Genomic DNA, 25,336 nt, shown 5'->3' with positions numbered 1-25,336 from the left:
GAACCTCAGGAGGAATCACCATGCCTGACCTAAAGCTGTACTACAGAGCAATTGTGATACAAACTGCATGGTACTGGTATAGTGACAGACAAGTAGACCAATGGAATAGAATTGAAGATCCAGAAATGAACCCACACACCTTTGGTCACTTGATCATTGACAAAGGAGCTACAACCATCCAGTGGAAAAAAGACAGCATTTTGAACAAATGGTGTTACAACAACTGGCAGTTATCATGTAGAAGAATGCGAATTGATCCATTTCTATCTCCAGGTACTAAGGGCAAATCTTAGTGGATTAAGGAACTCCACATAAAACCAGAGACACCCTTCTTTTGCCTGCTTGCACACGTTTGCCAGCAAATCCGTTAGATCTTAGAAGACCGGCTGAAAATCCTGTTGGGACTGAGAAACTACTAGATTCTTGAATTTCTCATCACAACTGACCTTTGTTGGGTTAGTTGGACTACGGACTGATTGCATTGGAAGAAGGAATGGAATTGGAAGAAAGAAGATTCATTCCAGAGACAAAATAGCTTCCCTTTCCTATTGTAGCTATTTCATCTGGGACTATAACCTTTCTGCTTTCAGGTTCTGCAGCATTCCAGATCACGAACACCAAATCAGGATGGGAAAAAGACGTTGTGTTCCTCCCCTTGAGCCCAAGTTGGCAGCAGGCTGTTGTGGGGTCAAGAAGCCCAAACTATCTGGAAGTGGAACACACAGTCACGGGAACCAGTCTACAACTGTTCCTGGCTCAAGTTCAGGACCTTTTCAAAACCACCAGCATGTGGACAACAGCAGTGGTCGGGAAAATGTATTGGACTTAACTCTGGGACCTGGAAACTCTCCTATTACACGAATGAATCCTGCATCTGGAGCCCTGAGCCCTCTCCCCCGGCCCAATGGAACTGCCAATACCACTAAGAACCTGGTGGTGACTGCAGAAATGTGCTGCTACTGCTTTGATGTACTCTACTGTCACCTCTATGGCTTTCCACAGCCACGACTTCCTAGATTCACCAATGACCCCTATCCTCTCTTTGTGATCTGGAAGACAGGGCGAGACAAGCGGCTTCGTGGCTGCATTGGGACCTTCTCAGCCATGAATCTTCATTCAGGACTCGGGGAATACACATTAACCAGTGCACTTAAGGACAGTCGATTCCCTCCCCTGACCCGAGAGGAGCTGCCCAAACTTTTCTGTTCTGTCTCCCTCCTTACTAACTTTGAAGATGCCAGTGACTACCTGGACTGGGAGGTAGGGGTCCATGGAATTCGGATTGAATTCATCAACGAAAAAGGCATCGAACGCACAGCCACATATTTACCTGAGGTTGCTAAGGAACAAGACTGGGATCAGATCCAGACAATAGATTCCTTGCTCAGGACAGGTAGTTTTAAGGCTCCAATTACCAGTGAATTCAGAAAATCAATCAAACTCACAAGAGCAAAACCAAAGTGCTATGAATTCTGTTCTGATGGCCCCGTGATGTGGCATATTCACCTGGGGATTGAGACCTTCCTATAGCCAAGGATCCATTAACCTGCTTCATCAGAGTTTGACCCAGAATTAGGTATCGAAGTGAGAAGGTGACAATCAGTTATGCAGAGTATATTGCTTCTCGACAGCACTGTTTCCGGAATGGCACTCTTCATGCCCCGCCCCTCTACAATCATTACTCCTGACACACGGCTACATGACCAGTCCCACCCCCCTGTGGCCACCAATGGCTATGACATCATTGGAGCAGATGCCTCCTCTTCCTGGTCCAGTTACTTCTATTACTGCACCATTTTATGATGCTAGCTTCCCTTGCCAAGTCTGCCTCCTGCTGAATGGAGGGTGTGGGGATACATTGAATGCAACAGAACATGAGGGGCCCAAGCCTTATATCAGCCTTTCCTCAATCTGGGGTTCTGTTGGATCAGGGCTCCCCAATAACCAGTGAGAATGGCTGTGTGGGTTCAGAAGACGTTGTCTAGTGATTTCCCACAAATATTGGCCACACACTGAAAACTGGAATTGACTGTGATCCATGGAGGCTTCTTCCCCAATCCCCCACAGCCCACCACATCAATTAGGTGTACTCCCTGGCAGTCTGGGCAACAGAGACCAACATGAACCACTTTTAGGTTGTTTTAAATTCCTTTTTTTAAACTTCCAGTTTATTGTGTACCAAGAGTTGATCGATCCACAATCTCCATGCTTCAGAAGTGAACACCATGTTAGGGTTGAACGTGGGCACCATGAGCCCCTGTGAGTCCTGGATAAGATTCTCAAACCAAGATCAGAAGTCCTGTGATGGCATTTCATCGTACAGTAAGCTGTAAAGGTTTTCATGCTTACCTGACTCTCAGTGGACATTCTGGTACTCTTCCTGCATTGAGTCTCCTGGTGTGATCTCTGTGGCATAGCCTGCTGATGAATGAAATGGAGATGCCTATAGAGGTCCCAATGTCATCGTCGTAAGCAGGTGTGAAAGGAGAGATCTCTTCCTAACCACCCGGCTACCTCAACTCTTTTTCTGGTAGCAGTGCCTATGTAGCTGCATCTCGGTTCTCAGAAGCACAGGCATGTAGACAGGTGGTTGGGTTGGGCCTTAGCACATACTGTCACAGGAGAGCTTTCAGGGTCTCTGAGCTGGGTTTCTTCACAGGCAGACATCCCGAGGGACCTTTAAGTAGGGGAGGTCTTTATTCTGATTTGCCTGCAGAAGTAGGAAGACTTGCTACATCAGTCCTCAGTAGAACTAGAACAATGCTGTGTAATAAAACAAGGTGAACCTTTAACTTGCCTACCATACTGGGACTCCTCACCTCACCAGTGCAAATGTCCAAACTGTTCGTGTTGCTCATTTAAACTCTTGACATTCCCCCTCCCATCTTTACTCATTCCAAAATAGCTGATAGCAAATTCTTTTCATTCACTTGGTGGCAAAACATGTAGTACTAGGAAACTAGGGAGGTGCTTTGACAGCTCTGTCTCAAAGGCACTGCTCAGGCAACTCAAAGGAAATGGCCGGCTGGAAGAAAGGATCCTGAGGATGGTGCACTGGTTTTCAGCAATGTTCATAGAGACTCGGGAGGCAGATGTGGCCTCAACTTGGTGAACATCTGTTTTGATTTCTTTTTTAGGATTGATGTGGTGATGGTGTGGCTTTCCAAAATGGGCAAATATTCAAGTCATAGCTCATAAGTTCCTTGTGCCAGGAATGGAGGAAGGGAAGTAGGTGTACTTCCATATGTGCTATTCTAGGCATCACTTCAAAGTTCCTGTGGTTTTTGTTTTGTTTTAAAACTGGGCAGAGAGGTTGTACCAGGAGTGATGACAGACCTGGAATGGATGAGGGAAGTGCTGATAACATTGGAATGCCCAGGATGCATGGCCCTTACTGCCAGGGTGGGTTCCTTCACATACCTAGGATGAAGGGGTCTCATGCTGCCTGCTGAGGAGAATAAAGGCTATGTTATCGACATGTGATAGCAGGTGCTCTCAGGTGCCATGGATTGATGCAGGGTGCTCAGCTCTGGACTGAGGTACCCACTTCCAATTTGTAAAACAGTATTGATACATAGGGCTACACTCATTACTGTTCAAGTGTTCTATGTTAAGAGTTGTTTGATTTCTAAAGATTTAAAGCAAAATGCAAAAAAAAAAAAAATGGTGCTAAACTTCACCCCTGAGCACTCAGTGAGACTGGTCATGCAAGCATCTACAGTGCCATGCTCCTCAAGCCTGTTTTTCTTGTAGAAATGTTGCCCTATCTTGTCTTTCCCAATGTATAGTGTGTATTTTGTTTTATTGAGGGTGGGGTAGAATACTTGCCAATTAAGAAAATGAACAGAAAGACCCAGAAAGGTGGGGTTGTGGAATCGGTAAACAAGAATCCAGCTGGCAAGGCCCAGCATCACACTGAAGTGGACTCAGTGGTTTCAGAGGGAAGAAGCCTTACTCCTGCACATTCCCTCCTGTTCCCAAAGCAGTTCTGCAATGCAAATGCTCAAGTTCCTCCTGCCTTGTCAAGGAGACCCGGAAATCAGGCAAGGGAAATTATTTGCCCCCAAAAACATGGGCTCTATTGGTGTCAGTCCTGACTTGAGCATAGGCATTCACAAGTTGAAGCACACAGTCTTGGTCACCATGGGAACATGTGGCAGATAGCTCTCAGGAAAAAGCAATTGTGGATTGTCCACTTGGGAGCTTTGCATAGGGAGGTAAAGCTCTGAATTAGAACTGAGCTGCCTTTCATACATTGACCAAAGCAGTGATAAGGGTGGCCAGTTAGTGGTGGTAGTGGAAAGGGAAAGTTTCCTGCCCTGGGTTTCCTTTAGCTATAGGCTGCAAGGTACCCACTGCTCTCAGAGAACCAGCTAAACTGCTGGCTTGGTTTGGAATTTGTTTCATCCCTAGCTGTGAGTGCCTTTTGGTCTGGAAAGATGGCTTGTCTCATCATACCCACAGCTAGGACATATACTCTGTAATTATGAATTGTTCTTGTTTTCCTGAGCTAAAATCGAATGTCTTTGATCATTAGAGTTTGTTAGTGTTGGGTTGTTTCCACTGTGAGGTTCTTAAAATGTTTTTGCTTCCTAATGTTAAAATAACTCATGTTAGAAACCCTGTACACATGAAAAAGGGTTTGTAGTTGAGACATATTTTACTGTTTATAATAAATCATCTATACAAAAAAAAAAACTAGAGACACTGAAACTTATAGAGGAGAAAGTGGGGAAAAGCCTCAAATATATGGGCACTGGGGGAAAATTCCTGAATAGAGCTGCAATGGCTTGTACTATAAGATCGAGAATCAACAAATGTGACCTCATAAAATTGCAAAGCTTCTGTAAGGCAAAAGACACCGTCAATAAGACAAAAAGGCCACCAACAGATTGGGAAAAGATCTTTACCTATCCTAAATCAGATAGGGGACTAATATCAAATATGTATAAAGAACTCAAGAAGGTGGAATCCAGAAAAATCAAATAACCCCATTAAAAAATGGGGCTCAGAGCTAAACAAAGAATTCTCACCTGAGGAATACCGAATGGCTGAGAAGCACATGAAAAAAAAAATGTTCACCATCCTTAATCATCAGGAAAATGCAAATCAAAACAACCCTGATATTCCACCTCACACCAGTCAGAATGGCTAAGATCAAAAATTCATGTGACAGCAGATGTTGGCGAGGATATGGAGAAAGAGGAATACTCCTCCATTGTTGATGGGATTGCAAGTTTGTACAACCACTCTGGAAATCAGTCTGGTGGTTCCTCAGAAAATTGGACACAGTACTACCAGATGATCCCACAATACCTCTCCTGGGCATATATCCAGAAGAGGTTCCAAATAGTAAGAAAGACACATGCACCACTATGTTCATAGCAGCCTTATTTATAATAGCCAGAAGCTGGAAAGAACCCAGATGCCCCTCAACAGAGGAATGGATACAGAAAATGTGGTACATTTACACAATGGGGTACTACTCAGCTATTAAAAAGAATGGGTTTATGAAATTCCTAGGCAAATGGATGGACCTGGAGGGCATCATCCTGAGTGATATAACCCAATCACAAAAAATAAAGCTCACATGATATGTACTCACTGATAAGTGGATATTAGCCCAGAAATTTAGAATACCGAAGATATAAAATACAATTTGAAAAACACAGGAAACTCAAGAAGAACAAAGAGCAAAGTGTGGACACTTTGCCTCTTCTTAGAATTGGAAACAAAACACCCATGGAAGGAGTTACAGAGACAAAGTTTGGAGCTGAGACGAAAAGATGGACCATCTAGAGACTGCCATACCCTGAGATCCATCCCATAATTAGCCTCCAAACGCTGACACCATTGCATATACTCGCAAGATTTTGTTGAAAGGATCCTGATATAGCTGTCTCTTGTGAGACTATGCCGTGCCTAGCAAACACAGAAGTGGCTGTTCACAGTCAGCTATTGGATGGATCACAGGTCACCCAATGGAGGAGCTACAGAAAGCACCCAAAAAGGTGGGGTTGGGGGGATCTGCAACCCTAGAGGTGGAACAACAATATGAACTAACCAGTACAACCGCAGAGCTTGTATCTCTAGCTGCATATATATGTCAGAACATAGCCTAGTCGTCCATCATTGGAAAGAGAGGCCCATTGGTCACGCAAACTTTATATGCCTCAGTACAGGGGAATGCCAGGGCCAAGAAGTGGGAGTGGGTGGGGGAGGGTGTGGGGGACTTTTGGGATAGCATTAGAAATGTAAATGAGGAAAATTCCTAATAAAAAATTAAAAAAATAAGAAAGTATAGTAAAGTTCTGCACTAAAACAGTCTGGCCCTTAGCCATTTTTTTTGGATGCAAGACTTTTAATGATTACTAGTAGTTCTGTAGGGGTTATAGGACTAGACAGTTAACTTGACATTGAGTTTTAAACTTTGTAAGTTGCATTTGTGTTGAAAATAATCCATTTCATTTAGATTTTCCAATTTTGTAGAGTACAGGTTTTTGCCTTAAAACCAAAAGATTTCCTTGGTGTCTGGTGTCCCGTCTCCCTTTTCTTTTTTATTACTGGATATTTTCTTTATTTCCATTTCAAATGTTATCCCAGTTCCTGATTTCCCCTCTGAAAAGACCCTCCTCCATCGTGTTCTACTTTCCCCTTGCTAAGTCTGTGGCTAATTCTTCCTTTTCTTTTCTGATTTTATTAATTTAGATTCTTGCTCTGTGCCCTTTATAGTTTGGCTAAGAGTATATCCATTTTAGTGCTTTTACTCAAAGAATCAGCTCTTCGTTTTGTTGATTCTTCATATGATTCTCTTTGTGTTTTGTTTATTTGTTGGTTTTTTGGTTTTTTGTTGCTGGGGATTTTGTCTCCGATATTTTCTATATTTACATTTCAAATGTTTTTCCCTTTTCATGTCTCCCTTTTGCAACCCCCCTTTCCCATCTTCCTCACTCTGCCCCTGTGAAGGTGATTACCCAACCACTCAGAACATGGGGGTTTTGGGTCAATATCTTAGAGATGATATGCCCTGATCTACTTTCCATACATATTTCTTTATTTTTGAGTCATCTGATGTAGACTAACCTAGCCTGCAGGTAATTATGAAGCTGAGGCTAGCTTGAATACTTACCCTGATGCTACCACCCTTAAATCCTGAGAGTGGGGCTGTGGACCACCACAGCCAGCAGTGAAAACAGTTCCTGTGTAACTGCGTACTCTTGTTCTACATTAAGGAGAAATTGGAGAGTAAAAAGCACCTTTGGTACTGCAAGCTACTGTTTGTAATGAGCGGTCTAATTTCAAAAGCCATTGAAAACCTTGCTGGAGACTGGGCTTGGTATATTGACCTCTTGCCTTCACATGGAAAGAAGAGGGAGGAGTATCAGGAGTACACAGCTGTCTTACTGCAGAGGCAGCTCATACATGACAGCCCATCTCAACAGCAACAAAGAGCCCCAAAGAAGCTAGTATAGAGACTGATTTTCTGAATGAGATCATGTTCTGTTTTCTTGGTCACAGTGTGCTCTGCTTACCTGGTTCAGTGTGCCCATCTCTTGACCAAATGGGCAAGCACACATTACAGATCTTCTGGCTGTCTCTAAGACTAGCATGTGGCCCAAGGTGACTCTGAATATTTTTCTTTCCTCATATAAAGACATTTGTGACATTGGCTTAAAATGATGTTTATTAGTATGAGGAATGAGGCAGGAGATTTGTAAATTTGACCAAACCTGATCTGAAGAATAAGTGGCCCCCAGATAAAAAAAAATCTCTTAGGGACTGCACATCCTCTTAAGTAGACAGAATTATCAGCCAGGATAGACTATGATGTAAGACCCTGGAAGTACATCAGAAATGAACAACTAAATGAGTAGATCAAAGTCAACATGAGATGTATCTCAGTGGTTCGATGCTTGCTTGGCATGTATGATGTCTTGGGACTCCATCTCACATAGTATGAAAAGAATTTGAAATTTTCAAATTTGATGGATCAGCTCAGTGACTAATTAACACTATAGCTCAAGTCTAGTTACTGGTCTTTCTCTCTCCAGACTGGGTAAACTAAGGATGTGAGGAATTGCTATAGGTAAAGTAATTGGATATATACAATCAAGAGTTTATTTCACATACAGAGAATATTTGGAATTTTCTTTAAATTTTCATTCCCAATACTTTCTTGTTTTCATTTGTTTAGTGTGTGTGTGTGTGTGTGTGTATGTGAATGTATGTGTGTATTGTAGATTCTTTAGGCAGGAACCCAGTATGTAGAACTGTTGAGCAATACTAAGAGTCCCAACCACTGTCTTGAAAAGGACTGACAGGAAAATAGACAGAAAGATAGATATGTTCTAGGATGAAGTCCTAGTATTCTTTCAAACATCCAAGGTGCAGGCCTCAAACCAGAGCCCAGAAAAAACTGGGCTACTACTCCCCAGTTAAGCTCAATGAAAATACCTGAATCTTCACACATTCTCTTCACACTGTGGTGGAGGGGGAATACCATTGAAGACACACAAAACTCAGGTAACTGCTACTGACCAATGTCATTTATTCAATTACTTCATTTTTCTGAAGTCTTTGTGAAATGGTGTGATTTTTGTCTACAACATTCTCAATTTTGTGTATACGCAGATTTATTGTACATATTGTGCATGTAAATGCCAGGATCCACAGATGTCTGAAGAAATGATATTAACACCTGAAGCCTGAGTTGCAGCTGGAAGCACCTGATGATAGTTCTGAAAACAAATTTTGCCCTCTTCTAAAGCAACATGTACCATTAAAACATGATTCATTGCACTTTTGGGCTCCTGAGTTTTGTTTGTTGACTGGTTTGTTTTTCTGAAGAGCCTGAGAGGAATTTTCTGTGAGCAAACTTCCAGCAAGTTCACATGTTCCAAGCAACAAGGCCTGTGAAGGTGAAAGGCAGTCAGGGAGACAGGGTGAATGAAAGAAAGAAAAAAAGGAGTGTGAGAGACATGGAGATTGTATTTTGACTTCTTTACCACCGGCCAATCAAGATATCCATATGTGAACCACCTTAGCTGATAACTTTATCCACCTACCCAAGATTTTGAATCATGATATGTCTGGCATCCATGTGTTCATTTTGACTCTCAACAGAGGGCAGTTGCTACAGAATGCTTAAAATTAGATACTTTATTCTACTCAGACAACAGGAATAACATCTAAAGAACCCATGTTCTATGTATTCACTTAATAGTATAGTGAAGAACAAAAAGTTTACAAGTCAATGACAAAGGATCTAGTTAATCTGTCCTGACAGAGTCCACTTAAATTAAACAAGTTGTCTTTATCACTGCACAAGGCACCTGGACACACAGTCCATCTGTCTGTTCCCCAGGTCAAGCTCAGCCTCCAAGATCCCAGTTATTGTTCATCCTTTTCTTTCCAAGTATCTGTACACTGCCTGAAGTCACATTCTCTGAGCAACCCACATCAGAGATGTGTCCCAAACCTGTCATTTATTCACATGCAGAAGTTCTGTATCCATGTTCACCCCCAGCAAAAACATAGTCTGACTCCCAGGCCATAGACACAGCACTCGCCACATTTGTGGCATATATGTGTAGCAAAAGATGGGCTCTTGGGCTGCCTAATTGCCCTCAGTGTATCCATGAGATCCTGACACAGTTGGGCAAATCTTTCTATAGAGACATGGCCCAACTCATTATAGCACTCCAGAGGGGCAGGGTATTATTCCACATTCATCTTGCTCCAGCTGGCTGTGTGCTGTAAAAGGTCCTTCAGGATGGGCATGGAGAAGTCATTGTTGTAGAAGTTGATCTTGGTGAGCTGAGAGCATTGTATGAGGGAAGGTAGGAGTGCATTGAACTGGGAGTCCTTAATCTTACATCCCTGCAAATTCAGAGTCTCAAGAGTTTTTACCACTTTCTCTAAGAGACCTCTCAGAGGCATCACATCCAAAACCTGTAAGACCACACCTTTCATCTCCAGATGTTTTAGCTGAAAGAGACTCTGGCAGCAAGAGAAGGAATCCAAGTCTGACTGTGAAATTTGGTAGTGAGTGATGAAGAGGGACTCCAAGGATGTCATCAGGCACCTAGGGATAAATGAGACCAGATGGTTAGATCAGGAAAATGGTAAGGGAAAGCATGTATGGGGTTTACACAGTCATAGAAGTGACCAGGTGACCAAGCTCAGTGTGATCAAATGACCATAGATATTATCTGAGATGCTTCCTTTTGAAATCAGCTTAGTCAAGTCAAACACACAGGAAATCAGCTGGCTTCAGTCTCAAGCAGAAAACCAGTTTAGCCCCTAAGACACATAGAGGAATTTCCATAGCAAGAGAGTCCTGACAGGATCTAGGGATATTACATGTAGGCTCATTCAAAGCTGCATTTAATCGCAGCATCTGAACTGTCACTCTTGCTATCCCTTACAGTTCCATACAATCCCTCATGTCCCTTGTACTGCACAGTACTGGGGCTCAAAACCCTTTACTCATGGGAAAACAGGGGAATATAGTAGGCTGTTCCCGCATATCTTAGCACAGAGCTCACCTCCTCACGTTGATGATATCTCCCATCTCCTAAATACATCCTCACCTCCCTGTTGGCCGTGATTCCTCCCGCATATCTTAGCACAGAGCTCACCTCCTCACGTTGATGATATCTCCCATCTCCTAAATACATCCTCACCTCCCTGTTGGCCGTGATTCCTCCCGCATATCTTAGCACAGAGCTCACCTCCTCACGTTGATGATATCTCCCATCTCCTAAATACATCCTCACCTCCCTGTTGGCCGTGATTCCAAGAAGAATTACAGTTCCTTCTGACCTGATCTGAGCTACTCCTTACCTCCCTTCAGTCTTCTGCTTCAAGAGTAATTATTTGAGACTTTGAATCATTACACATAACATCCATATTCTAAAGGGTCCCTAAATTTTGTTCCAGGTGGCTGACTGTAAGGCATCGTATATGAATAATCCTTAAAATGGACAAGCAAAAGTGCTCTGCTAGGTAATCCAGCTCTCCCTCCTTGCTTACCTGAAGACCTGATTCATGTGGTCTGTGAGAAAGTGGACACCACACATGGAGAGATGCTGGAGACAAATGAATTTGGAGAAGATAGAAATGAACTCCTTGACACACTTGTCTTCTCTGTGTCCTGTCCTATTGGCAATCTTGAAGACGTTCTTATAGAGGGGTGCCAGGAGAAGTTTGCAAAGATTTCTCATCTTCCCGAAGCAGGGAGCAAAATGGGCCAGATTGAACACATTCCACTCAGTGTTCAGTTCCAATTCCTCTATGTGCTCTGGATGAAAGGCATTCAAAATCTCTAAGACAAAGTTCATGGGCATAGCCCAGATCTTCATGTTTATACAGCACAAATGTAGGGAGTCCTTTCTCTGCTGGGCCCACTTCAAGAAGTATGCTTGTGACTCATCCTGGCGGGGCCTGAGGCACAGGTCAGCCACCACCTTCAGCTGCCTCCTCCATGCATATCTTGGAAGGACTTTCACTACTTTAGGCTTCTCATCCAAGGGCTCTGATGAACAGCTACCATCCTCTGCACCAGCCCATATGTCCCAGAAGGCATGGTGCACATTCCTCAGGTCCAGAACCTGAAGGTTTCCCCTGCCGGGAGTGAAACATGTCAAATGTCAGCAGACATGACTACTCTTAGTCAGCTTTGATTACCAAACTCTAAACTCAAGTCTCTCCCACCTTGGTAAGGTACAATTTCTTTAAACAGTACAATGTGCACACAAACATAGTACAGAATCTTTCCTTGAGCTGCATGTGTAGACCTGACCACTTTCCTTCCACTAAGGTACTATTATTTTTCTCCTCAATACCATTAATCATGCTTGTGGGAAAACTAGGGATAGGCTCATTCTAGAGGTTACTTATAGTAAGTTGCAATCCACTGATAACTGTCCTTAGTCCAAGAAGACAATAGCTTCAAGGTTCCTGCACCACTGCCTGATGATCCCATCAGAAACCATTCTCCTTGACCCCACAATCTCTACTGTGTACCCAAATGCTCCCTTATAGACGACTTGATTATTACTCACCTGGGGTGAGATTCTCTTGTCAGTCACATATCTATTTCATCCAGCACAGCCTACAAGGTCTCCAGGTTAGGTGACTTCATCAAAGACCCCACAGGGAGACAAGGAAAAGTCCAGGCTGCCACCATTGCCTTAATGAGCTTCTTAAGTCTGCCAGTGAAGGCGTCCTTCAACAGTGCTGGCAAGAGCAGAAAAGGTACCTCCTCCAGAGAGGACAAGGCCAAATCCTCATCTCTCAGCAGAGCCTGCAATGCCAGCTTTTGGAGTGTGGATGGAGTCTGAACACTTATCCTCTTCAGTCTCCAGTCAGAAGGCTTCTTGGGAAGGATTCAGAAAAAAATATACTTTCAAGACAAAGTGTGCAAAACTTCCACACCATTACATAAACCACTAAGCTTCAGAGTTACTACTCTGACAATGACAGAGAAATCAATTTACGTCTTCAACCTAAACTGGTGGTGGAAAGATAGAATCTCACAACCGGGTTCTTTCTATCAAACAAATGAGCACATAATTTTCAAATCAAAATCCTTTTTGTATGACCCTTTCTCAAAAACAATCTTAAAAAAAAAATTCAGAAATCAAACAAAACCAACCTACCGACCAACCAACCAACCAACCAAACATAAATTCTTGTGTTGGGGATTAATATTAATTCCCAGTAAGCAGAATGACTTCAGTGCATTTCTACAATTTTTAGGGTTTCCTGTGTCTGGGAAGCAAATCATGTACACAGAGCAAAGCTATGTGGAAAAAATGAAACGCAAAGCCTAAAGCAATACATATGTATAACTCAAAAGTTTCACTTGAGCATTGAATGAGATCAAAGATACATGGTCTACAGGACTACAGTGTGAGCCAGGATCTCTCTCCTCTCTCTCCCTGTCCCTCTCTCTACCCCCCTCTCTCTCTCTCTCTGTCTCACACACACACACACACACACACACACACACAAACACACACAAACACACACAAACACACACACAAACACACACACAAACACACACAGACACACACACACACACACACACACACATACACACAAACACACACAAATTCAGTGAAGGGTTAACCTGAGGGAACAGGTTAGTCAGAATGATCTGCTTTCCAGCTTACCAGGAGTCACATGGCCAGTTCTAAGAGAGTTTGATCAAGATGCAGGATCCTTGTCTCAAAAAAAAATTATATGAAACACACTAATGAAGTATGAAAGTTATCACAGAAATATATCGGTGATGAGGCTAAAAATTCATTTGGAATGAAACTCAAGGACTTCAACCTATTCCCCTAAAGAACTCTAAACTTCTCTACATCAAACTGCATTATCCAAGGAAAAACCAGTACATACCAGTTGAGCACTGCAGATATTTCTCCAAGTCACCGCTGCACCAGGCAATTACTCAGGCTGCAGGTCTCTAAGTGTGTTCTCTGGATCCACTGGTTCCTTTATATACCTGTCTGCTCACCCCTCCCTATTGTAGCCACACCCTCCAATCCAAAACTGGAATTGGATTTCCTGGTTTAATCTCCACACCTTAAATTCCGGATTAAAGATCTAATCATTTCATTGGTTGAATCAGAAGGACTTGTGTTCACATACTCTCCACTCTTCTCCATCTTCAAAAGTTTCATGGAGAAATACAAATATTCCACTTGTTAATTAACCATAAAACATCAAGTTTGTTGACTTGTTCCTTCATTTACTTAAGGCTTACTTAGTTTGCAATTTGTTCCGGGGATCTTGTCATGCTCAGAAGCCAAGGGTGTTTTAGAAGTCTAATTCTAGAACTTCTCCTGCCTCAGGATCCTTCTTATTGATAGGATTACTTTTATGAATAAACACATCTGGTTGGATTTTATTCATGGGACCAGAGTCATTTCCAGTTTTCATCAGCTAAGGGTTTAATCTGTTGTTGATCAGAGACATAGCATAATTCAAAGGTATTATTTTGTGCTGGATTTGGGACAGAATACAGAGTCAGAGTTAGGAATATGTACTGGAGCTCAAGGGCTGAAGTGGATGCTCTGTCAGTAAAATGTAGCAGCAGCCACGCAAATGGTAGGGCAGGAGCAAGGCTTGATTCCATTACTATAGTAGCCAGGGTGTTGTGTGTGTACTCAGTTGGTAAGGAGCTACCCAACATTCAGGGATTCCTCTCTAAAACTCTCTTTGCAATAGACAAGATGGGGCATGCCGGTAAGCTCAAAATTTGAAGTGGGAGGTAGGAGGCTCATTTTAATGTCATCTTCAGCCAAATTTTAAGCTGAAGTATAGTCTGATCTAAATGGACAAAGACCTGTGTATTAGTCAGGGTTTTACTGCTGTGAACAGACACCATGACCAAGGCAAGTCTTATAAAAAACAACATTTAATTGGGGCTAGCTTACAGGTTCAGAGGTTCAGTCCATTATCATCAAGGTGGGAGCATGGCAGCATCCAGGCTGTCATGGCTCAGGCAGAGCTGTGAGTTCTACGTCTTCATCTAAAGGCTGCTAGTGGAAGACTGACTTCCAGGCAACTGGGGTGAGAGTTTTAAGCCCACACTCACAGTGACACACCTGTTCCAGCCATGTCACACCTATTCCATCAAAGCCACAACTCCTGATGATGCCACTCCCTGGCCCAAGAATATACAAACCATCACATTCCACTCCCTGGTCCCCATAGACTTGTTCAAAAACATGAGTCTATGGGGGCCATACTTAAACATAGCATAATGCAAATGCATTTTGTCCAACTTTCTTTTTTTTTAAGATTTATTTATTTATTATATGTAAGTACACTGTAGCTGTCTTCAGACACTCCAGAAGAGGGCGTCAGATCTCGTTACGGATGGTTGTGAGCCACCATGTGGTTGCTGGGATTTGAACTCTGGACCTTCGGAAGAGCAGTCGGGTGCTCTTACCCACTGAGCCATCTCACCAGCCCTTGTCCAACTTTCAAAGTCCTCATAGTCTTTAGTAGTCTTAATAATGTTAAAAGTCCAAAGTTCAAGGTCTCTCCTGAGATGCATCCAACTAATTTAACTGTAATCCCCAAAGCAAGGCATTAAACCAGCTGGGCAAACTACAAACTCTGCATCTCCATGGCTGATGTCAAAGCAGTCTCCAGATCTCCACTTCTTTTTCATCTTTGTTGACTGCAACAAACCGCTTTCTCCTGGGCTGTTTCCACTCCCTGTTATCAGATTTCCTCAGCATATATCTGAAGCTGCCGAGTTCTGCTGCTGGCAGGAAATAGAACATGACCCAATTGTACTATTATATTGTCACTGGCTTTCTGTTTTCCAAATCCTTCACTGCCTAAGCTTGGCTATCCTGGATCTTGCTCTGTAGATTGGCCTTGAATGCAGAGATCAGCATGCCAGTCTCCTGGTATTAAAGGTGTGTATCACCATGCTTAGATCTAAATTTATCTGGGTAGGATCTTGCCCCAAGGTCCCACTCCCTTAATCTGTTATCTCCTAGAACACAAGATTTTGCTCCATTCCACTCCCTGGTACTCCTTTAATCATGTATTTTATATTTTTCCTTTCTATGCTTACTATGCTTGTTCAATCTTCTCTTCATAAGACTTAACCGGAGAAAAAAGCCTTTGCTAGGCTTTTTTGAGACTTCCTTTGACAAAGCAATTAATCTGAGTCTTCACACCTCCAGATGGTGTCACTCCTTGGTCCAAGAATATACAAACCATCACAACCTGCTTTCTAAATGGACAAAGGAAAACATGAAAAGGAAGGTGTGAGAGAGATGGTACCCTTGGCTGCTCAGGAAACTTAAGTAGAATCAGCCCGACAACATTCCTCAGGGCTATGAGATGTGATGTGGGTCTTGGGCTGGAGACTTGGCTTAGAAAGAAGGAACACCCGTCAACCTTCTATTCCTATCATCTACATGGTGGCTTGAAATGATCTGTGAGTCCAGTTCCAGCAAATGTGAAACTGCCTTCTGACCTCAAGGGCAGCAGGCATGTGAGGGCTGCCCATTCATAGTTGTAGGCAAAACACCCCTACATATAGAACAAATCTTACTAAAGCAATACATCTATAGTCGGAATGGTGGCATACACATTTATTCCCTCCTCTCAGGAGTCAAAGTTTGACTGATTCAGGGAGTTCAGAGCTACCCTTATCTAAATAACAAATCACCAACCAGTGAAACCTATGGAGTGAGGATCTTTCATAAAATTGAACCAGAGCTGGGCAGGGTGGCACAGGACATTAATCCCAGCACTACAGTCAGAGACAGGAGCATCTTTGATTTCGAGGCCAGACTGCTCCTCAGAGTGGCTTATGGGACATGTAGGGCTCTTAAACAAAGACACCCTGTCTCAAAACAACAAAACAAACAAACACACAAACAAGGGTAAGTTTCCCAGACTGTGCAGGTTCAGACGTAAACCCCAGGATTAGGGCGGTAGAAGCAGGTGAATCTCTGAGGTCAAGGTTAGTCTGGTCTACAAAGTGAGTTCAGGAAGAACCAGAGATGGGTAAACTGACCAGCCCTGTCAAAAAAATCAATCAATCAATCAATCAATCAATCAATCAATCAATCAATCAATCAAACAGAGAGGCAAAAACAGAACAAAAAATGCCCAAAACACAAAATAAAATTCTTAAATAAAACCTCAAGAGACCTGATGTGCATACTCTATTTAGCATGCATGAACAATGTCACACATCAGAAGGAATGGAGGCCTTTGTATACATACCCAATGGTGGGAAAAAATCTTTCTTCAGGCTTTGTGCTCAATGGGAGGGGGTAGATCCCTGATCCTGTTATATTGCTATGAGTTTACTTCTAGAGATTTTCTGTAATTGACCTGTGTCCCTCTGAGCACTTTGTGCAGGCTGTCCTTGGGGAATTTCATGTAGAGTAGAATCTGTTGTTTGGGTGTCATTATTTCACCAAGGTTCTAGGAGCCCTGTCCCGGTGAGGTTGACCTTCTGTTCCATGCTCATCAGAGTAGAAGGATAGAAAGCCTCAAAGGTATTCTTGTTATTTGTTTCTTGTTTCTTTGTGGGGTTTTTTTTTGGGGGGGAGGGCGGTATTTTTTACTTCTGTCTTTGTTTCCAGTGTTTCCTCTGGACTTGGCTGAAGCTGAGATCCTGCTACTAAGCCTTGTTCTCTGTCTGGCTATGAAACTTCTAGCCCCCTTGCTCATTTGGTGCACAGAGCTTTTATTCTGGTAGCTTGGTGCCCACTACCACCTATGCAGATGTAGCAGCTCCTTCAACAACCGTGCCTATAGTATTTAGCCATTCACATCTTCCTAGCACACACAATTCCTTTCTGTTTACACCTCTGAGTCACACCAGTAGGACCAGGGAAGGAACAATGTGAGCCTAAGAGCAACACCTGTTTGCTGCCCAAAGCTATGAGCAATCATTTTCTTCCTTGACTGACAATTGAATTTTACAGGCATAAGTCAGAGACTAAAATCTAGAAATCCAATGGAACTGATAAGCTCGGCTTCTCTCATTTATGTTCTCCAGAAATTTGGCTGTGACAGGACAATGGCCACATCTAGGCTTGGTCCTCAACCTTTGCATATCTTGAAAATCTCTACCAGATGTGTCTAGAGAGTAACCTCAGAGATCATTTCAGAATCACTTCTTCCAGGTGAACACAGCATCAATGACACAGGTTCCTATGAAAGTAGAAAACATATATCAGCTTCCTTCCAGTCCAGTGGACACCTTGTAAAGGCTTACCAGCTACAAGTCTTGGAACAACTTCTCTTGAGGCACTCTCCTCAATACTGTGCCTCATTCAAGGAGCCACTGGTCTTCTCCATGTTGGGGGCTCTATCATGACCAAGAGTGCTATAGCTCCCAAATTTCAAGATTCTAAAATTGTACTATCTTACTTATCAGGTCTAGATATTGAGATCCTTTCCTGTAATGAACCCCATATTATTCGTTATGGCTGCCTAGGTGAAATAGTTTCCATGTATAAACCCGTCTACACTCCAATTAAAGAAGATACTATCTCTGCCTCTTTGTGTAGTATGAGCCTTTTGCCCGTCTAGTTCCTATCTTGGTGGCATTATCTGTTGACAATGTGCTAAGATTACACTCCTTCATGTTAACCACATATGGGATAAAGAGATGGTTCAGGAGTTAGGAGCATGGGGGATAAAGACAGAGGAGCTGACACAGAGAAGCTTGGAAATGATCCTGAGGTATCTGTTAGAGAAGCCAGTGCTCTAACTATTCAGTCATATCTCCCTCCCCTTTTCTTTGCTTTTTCCTTAGTGAAAATATTTTTTTTTCATACAATGTGTTGTGATTATGGCTTCAACTCCCCCAACTCCTCTGAGATCATTCCCACATTATTTTCCATCTCAATCCACACCCTTTGTATCTCTCCTGAGAAAAGAAACAGGCACTTAAAGAATCCTGAAACATGTGTGGCAGTATACAAGTGTACTCCCAGGACAGGGGAGAAAGAGGCAGGACCACCTCCAGCCTGGCCTAGGAAGTGAGTTACAGAACAGTTGAACTTACAATCAGACCCTGCTTGAAAAACAAACACAGAAATTAACAAATCAACAAAAAAGCAACAGAAAACCAAAAGAAAAGAAAAACACACAAGTTGGAACAGGACAAAATAAATAAACCAACAGAAAAAAGGGAGCCAATCCCACCCCCTCAAAAAAAAAAAGTAGAACCACCAACAACAGCAAAAACAAATCCCAAAGAAATACAGAATACATTCAAAGACACAGAAATCCCAGAAAAACAGGAAAATGGTAGCTGTAATAGACAAGCAAAGAACTTATAATCTAAAATTAAAACAATATAAATAAACAAAAGTACATGACACAACTTTCTAACACTCAGATTTGCTAAAAAGTCTTTGAGTTTGTTTTGCTTTCCTACCTACAACTGGTCAATTAGTCTCCCATTAAGAGAGAGATTTGCACAGGGCATGGTGGCGCATACCTTTAATCCCAGCACTGGGGAGGCAGAGGCAGGCAGATTTCTGAGTTCAAGGCCAGCCTGGTGTACAAAGTGAGTTCCAGGACAGGCAGAGCTATACACAGAAACCCTGTCTCGAAAAACCAAAAAAGAAAAAGGAAAAAAGTAAAAGAGAGAAGAGAGAGAAGAGAGAGAGAGAGAAAAGAGAAAAGAGAGAAAAGAGAAAAAAGAGAAAAAAGAGAAAAAAGAGAAAAAAGAAAAGAGAGAAAAAAGAGAAAAAAAGGGAAAAAAGGGAAAAAAGAAAAAAAGAAAGAGTGAGATTTGCATCCACAGGAAATTCCCATTTAACTCCAGGCAGAGGTGGCACACACCTTTAATCCCAGCACTTTGGAGGCAGAGGCAGGCAGATTTCTGAGTTCCAGGCAAGCCTGGTCTACAGAGTGAGTTCCAGGACAGCCAGGCCTACACAGAGAAAAGCTGTCTCGAAAAAACCAAAAAAAAAGAAAAAAGGAAAAGAAGTTTCCATTTAACAAGGTTAGTGTTTCATTTTTAAGACTTTATGGATTGGAGACAGCTTTTGGGTTAGGAAGGGGAGCTTCTCTCAGTACTGTCATGTGGTATAAATCTGTACATGCCCTGTGCCCGCTGATTCAAGCTCTCTGAATTCATATGTGAATCAGGTCTGCTGTGTTTTAGAAGGCCTGGTATCTTCAGTGGAAGGACGGCTACTATGAACATAGTCAAGCAAGTGTCTTTGTGGTGTTGTGGGTCCTCTTTGGCTTTCTGTCTGGGAGTGGTAAAGCTGGCTCTAGAAGGTAGAATGAATCTCAAATTTTGAGAAACTGTCAGATTGATCATACAAGTGGTTGTACAAGTTTGCACTCTCTCCACCAATAGAGATGTGTTCCCCTTGTTCCATAACCTCCCCACATGAGCTCTCAAATGAGGTTGAGAGCTCTGACTCAATATCTGAAAAGGCTGCATGTTACAAAAAGAATTAAAAGGGTGGAGTTTACCCATCTAATTCAATTCCAGTTTGGGATTGGTAGGTGTGGATACAAAAGGGAGGGGTGAGCCATAGGTATATAAAGGCTTCAGTGGAGCCAGAGAACACACTCAGAGATCTGCAGCCTGGATAAATGACTTGTTTGGCCAGCACTGAGAGACCTATCTACAGTGTTCAGAAGTAGTAGGTAAGGATATTCCCCTGGGTCATGCAGTTGGATGTAGAAACCTTTAGTCTCCCACATATGACCAAAAAATGTTAATTTTTATCTCCTTACAGGAACACATTGAACATCTGGTATTTAATTCCAAATGAAGTTTTAGCTTCATCACAAATATATATGTTAAGCAGTTGATTTCATTATTATGGTTGATTTTTTAAAAAGAAGGTCTTTCTATTTTGTTTAAGCTCTCCTAGAAATGACCATGTGGCATTGGGTAGGCTGAAATGCAAGAACCTCCTTACTCATAAGCCTCCTCAGTGCATAGATTACTAGTGCATTCCCTCACATTTCCATTCACTCAAATGTTTGTGTTTGTTTTTGTGAGTCACTGGCTCATACTGGAGTCCTGGAGACCATGTATCTTTGAACACCTTTAACTCACAATAGCTGGAGTTACACTTGGAGAACATACTCAATGTCTTACCTTAGGCTTTGCCTTACATCACTTTCACATAGCTTTGATTTTTTTGATATGGTCTTCATTAGGGACCCAGGAAACCCTGATAACTATAGGAACCCATTGTCATCATCATGCTTAGTGGGTCACTATTGATCCAAGACACAAGGGTTTGTGTGTGTGTGTGTGTGTTTACTGTTTCCATGATCATTGTTTGTTGCATTTTTGTTTTGTTGGTTGTTTTCGTTTTCTTTTTTTTTCCTTTTTTGTTGATTATTTAATTACATTTGAATTGTTGTTCTTTTTCCCAGTCTTCCCTGACCATCGTCTATCCACTTTGACTCTAAGACAATACTCCCTTACACACACACCCAATTCCCAAAAAGCCTCCAGAGGACCAAGCATCTCCCTTCCCATGGATATGAGATAATTCAAACATCAGCTACATATTTATCCAGAGCCATGGATGCACCCATGTACAAACTTTCGGTGGTGGTTTCATCCATCATAGCTCTGAGGGGTCAAGTTAGTGGATAATGTTGTTCTTCCTATGGGGTTTCAATCTCTTTCACCTCTTCTGTTCTTCCCTAAGCCTTCCATTGTGTTCCCCTGGCTCAGCCTTATAGTTGCCTATAAGTGCCTGCAATTGTCTTATATACTGGCACAACCTCTCAGAGAACAGCCATACCAAACTCCTGTCTGTAAGCACATCTTGGCATCAGCTATAGTGTCGGAGATTGGTGTCTGCTGATGGGATGGATCCCAGGGTAAGCAGTCTCTGGATGGTCTTTCCTTCAATCTCTGATTTATATTTTGTCCACACTTTTCTTTAGATGGGAACAATTCTAGTTTAAAAATGTTGAGATGGATAACTGGGCCCTTCCCTCACCTGGGGACACGCCTATCCACTGGGGCTGGTCTCCTAAGGTTCTATATCCTTTGTGCTGCACATTTTGGTTTGGGCCATCCACATTAAGTCCTGTGATGCTTGTCAATTCAATATTTCTTTCATGCTTTTTTTTTTTTTTTTTTTTTTTTAAGAGTGGATCACAAACAAAAAAAAATTTTTTTTTTTTTGAGACAGGGTTTCTCTGTGTAGCCCTGGCTGTCCTGGAACTCACTTTGTAGACCAGGGTGGCCTCGAACTCAGAAATCTGCCTGCCTCTGCCTCCCAAGTGCTGGGATTAAAGGTGTGCGCCACCACGTCCGGCTACGAACAAAATTTTTGTTCCAAAAATTAGATACCCATTTTTGTGGTAGAGAGGCTGCCATGATGCCAGTGTGGGGGACTGTCTTTCCATCACCAGTATAGGATGAATAGGTAACTTGAAGTCTCTAGCATTGCATGAGCAGTAACTCACTAGCTTAGTGGTTGATGTGATGGTGAGGAAGTTTTATAAACTTTGTCTTAAATGAATATTCATTTCTGACTCCTTCCCCAGGATCCTTCTGATTGGAGACCTTTAGAAGATGTGTGTTCAGGGGACCCTGGCGGGTGACAGTCCGGGAAGCATGGTCGAGGCTGGCAGGGCCAGGCCCCTGCAAGGTTCCCCCTGGACCCTGGCCACCACTGCCAGGAGCTCTGCTTCCTGTGGACCAGTGCCCGCGGGCAGGTCTGAGGGAACCAGAAGAGGCAGCTTGGCCTGGATCGCTGAGAAGAAGGTGCAGCTGTGCTCTGCTTCATGGGCAAAGAAGCTGGAGAAACTCGGCGTGTACTCTGCCTGCAAGGCAGAGGAGTCCTGTAAATGCAATGGCTGGAAGAACCCTAACCCTTCTCCTATTCCACCAAGAGGAGACCTCCAGCAGATAATCGTCAGTTTGACAGAACCCTGTCAAAGCTCTAGCCATGCCCTTGCTGCTCATGTTTCTCACTTGGAGAATGTGTCAGATGGTTTCTTCTATATTGAAAGCATTTTTATGTTTTCTAATTTAAAATTAATATTTTCTTATAGATATTGTGCAATAAAACAGAAGTAGAATGTGGTTTTTGCAAAGGCTTTAATGGCTGACAAAAAGTTTACATTTGAAAAATTAATATATTGTACTGGTACAAAATAGTTTTAAATTATATTTTGAAAGCTAAAAAAAAAAAAAAAAAAAAAAAAGGAAAATGAGTGTTCATACCCCACCCACAATCCAAAAGCTGGCAATTCAGACTCTGGTGTGAGAGGAGGCTTTAGGCATGTCTGATCTGGAGGAGATGGCCCATGGACTCTTCCCAGCACTGTTCAAGGAAGCCTTCAATGGCAGACATGTAAAGCTCATAAAGGCATTGGTGATAGCCTGGCCTTTCCATGGTCTACCTGTGGGGGCATTGATGAAGACTATTAATGAAACATGGAAACATGGCAGGCTGTGCTAGATGGAGTAGACATTCATCGAACAAGAGGGTTTCACTGCAGGTAAGCAGTTTCCAAGTCCTGTAGAAGGGAGCAGAAGGAGTACACATTAGACATGGTCAGGGAGATTAGTTTTGTCATAAATGGATCAGATGCTTCTGATGTCATCATCAGGCATGGATACAGGGTTCTTGACAGCTACTGCTTACTTGTACTGAGGATAGTTGGCTCTGGATTAGATTTGAATATGGACTAGAGTAAATGTGACCTCACAGTAGAATGTGCCTATCCCTGACATCCCCACAAGAACTAATAATATAAGTAAGGAGAAATAAAGTGTACCTTACTGAAAGAAAACTATACAGAAGCACAGGAAAGCTTCTGTAGCATGCCAGAGTCCAACGTGGATATCAGGTCCTGAAAAAAACATACAAATTAGTAGGGAAGAGAGCCGAGTTTAGATTTAAGTAGTAAAAGCTAATTCAGGGTCTGCCATCATTCATATGTGTCACCTGCAGGAGGAAAAAACTGCAGTTTCTCGACCTGCGGAACGTGTACCATAACTTCTGGAGCATAAGAACTGAGTCAGAGGATAGTGACTGTTCAGCAGATATCTTGGATGAAAAGCAAGCCATGAAGGTCCGTCCCACATATGCACTGAGGCAGCATCTGAAGGTCACAGTTGACCTGTGCATCAGGCCGTGCCTTGATGAAGCACAAGCATGGTTCTTGAAGTGGGCCCAGAAGAGAAAGGGCTCCCTATATTTCTGCTGTACAAAGATGAAGATCTGGGCTCTGCCAGTAAAAGATCTCAGACATATCTTCCATGTTTTTCATCCAGAGCACATCATGGAGTTAGAACTAAATACTGAATGGAGTCTGTTAGAGTTGGCACATTTTGCCCCCTATTTAGGGCAGATGGGAAATGTTCACAATGTATTCCTGGCACCCCTTCACAAGACCACCTTCCCTATTATCAATAGAACAAGAGTCAGAGAAGCCAAGTGTATCAACAAGTTTATTTCTCAGTTCTCCAAATTCAACTGTCTCTAGCATCTCTTCATGTTCTACATCTATTTTCTCAGAGACCAGATGAATCAGGTCCTAGGTTAAGCAAGAATAGACAGTTGGATCAGCTACCAAAGCAAATTTGTCTGTCTTATCTAAAAGATTAGTGGTACATGATGCCAGTCAGTCACTAGGAACAAGCATTTAGAGATTCATAAGACTCTGAACGTTGTCTCTTGTTTCCATGTTCACTGAGATATACAAGGGAAATTTTACAAGTTAAATCAGTTTCTGAAATGAGCACTCATGATATAGAGAAGTGATTTGGTGTAAAGAGAAGGTCAGAACTAGTAAGAATAGGATGTCATTCTTTCTGGAATCAAACCCACATAATCAAATGGAAAGGGAAGAGAAACGGGAGTCTATAGTGAGGAGTCAGGGTACTCATTAGCACAGTGTGAACTTGAGTTATATGCTCAGAACTAGAAGAGTAGCCTTCTATCTTCTTTCAGTCACCATGAGTAATATATTTTGAGGCCAAGTAGTGCTGAGTGCATTGGGCAGAAGGACGAGCCTGGGATGTAATGAGAGCAAGTATGACTGCAGAGAGTATGATAAAATGCAGATTCAGTGAGCGCACAGCAAATATTAACATCCTGTGAGAATTTTATTGGGATGGAGTTTCTTCTGTGTGCTTTCTGGGATTAGAGGACAAACCAGTTCTCAGGTTTAGAGTAAGGCCATGAGATAAATTGCGAGGTTGACATGACTGAGCAGTTTCCAAAAGGAAGCATCGTAGATGATGTCCTTGACCATTTAGTCAAACTGACACTAGGGCACTTGGTTCCTTCTACAACTTTGTATATCCCAGTCAAACCTCTACAAGACTATTTGCCAGAAATAACCATCTGTCTACTTTATCTCTAGGTGCCTGAATACACCCTTGAAGACCCTCTCCATTAGTTACTCCCTGATTTCACAGAGAAATTTGGATTCCTTCGCCTGCTGTCAGAGCCTCTTTCAGCTAAAACATCTGGAGTTGAGAGGGGTGGCCTTACTTGATTTACATCTTATGCCTCTGAGAGGTTTCCTCATGAACGTGGTAGGCACTCTGGAGACTCTGGATTTTCAGGAGTGTAGAATGAAGGACTCCAAGCTCAGTGTCTTCCTACCTGCATTCAAACAATTCTCTCAGATATCCAATGTCAACTTCTATAGCAATGACTTCTCCATGCCTATCTTGAAGGACTGTTTGTGGCACACAGTCAACTGGAGCAAGATGAATGTGGAACAATACCCTGCTCCTATGGAATGCTATGATGAGTTGGGTCATGTCCTGTAGAAAGATTTTCCCAACTTTGTCAGGATCTTATGGATA

At 42.5% G+C, this 25,336-nt stretch overlaps 2 protein-coding genes and 1 pseudogene across 2 annotated transcripts; 2 read left to right on the top strand and 1 right to left on the bottom strand.

The window, feature by feature from the left end:
* The first annotated feature begins 525 nt into the window (after positions 1–525).
* Positions 526–1,830, top strand: LOC147005280 (AMMECR1-like protein). Its single transcript, XM_085836283.1, has 2 exons — positions 526–1,460; positions 1,577–1,830. The coding sequence occupies exons 1-2, from the start codon at positions 628–630 to the stop codon at positions 1,686–1,688; spliced, it is 945 nt and encodes a 314-aa protein (XP_085692409.1). The 5' UTR covers positions 526–627; the 3' UTR covers positions 1,689–1,830.
* Positions 1,831–9,717: 7,887 nt separating this feature from the next.
* On the bottom strand, positions 9,718–13,679 carry LOC147005279 (PRAME family member 8-like). The gene is made up of 3 exons (XM_085836380.1): positions 13,597–13,679; positions 11,035–11,625; positions 9,718–10,084 (listed from the first exon to the last, which is right to left on the bottom strand). Exons 1-3 carry the CDS (start codon positions 13,677–13,679, stop codon positions 9,718–9,720), a joined length of 1,041 nt encoding a protein of 346 aa, XP_085692506.1.
* Positions 13,680–22,721: 9,042 nt separating this feature from the next.
* Positions 22,722–25,098, top strand: LOC147005278 (PRAME family member 20-like; annotated as a pseudogene).
* The last annotated feature ends 238 nt before the right edge of the window (positions 25,099–25,336 follow it).

This window comes from Mus caroli, unplaced genomic scaffold, assembly GCF_978045245.1.
Source record: "Mus caroli unplaced genomic scaffold, Mus_caroli_1 scaffold_4, whole genome shotgun sequence".
Classification (NCBI taxonomy): domain Eukaryota; kingdom Metazoa; phylum Chordata; class Mammalia; order Rodentia; family Muridae; genus Mus; species Mus caroli.
Note: the sequence above shows the minus strand (reverse complement) of the source record. Positions and strands in the feature narration are given on the sequence as shown.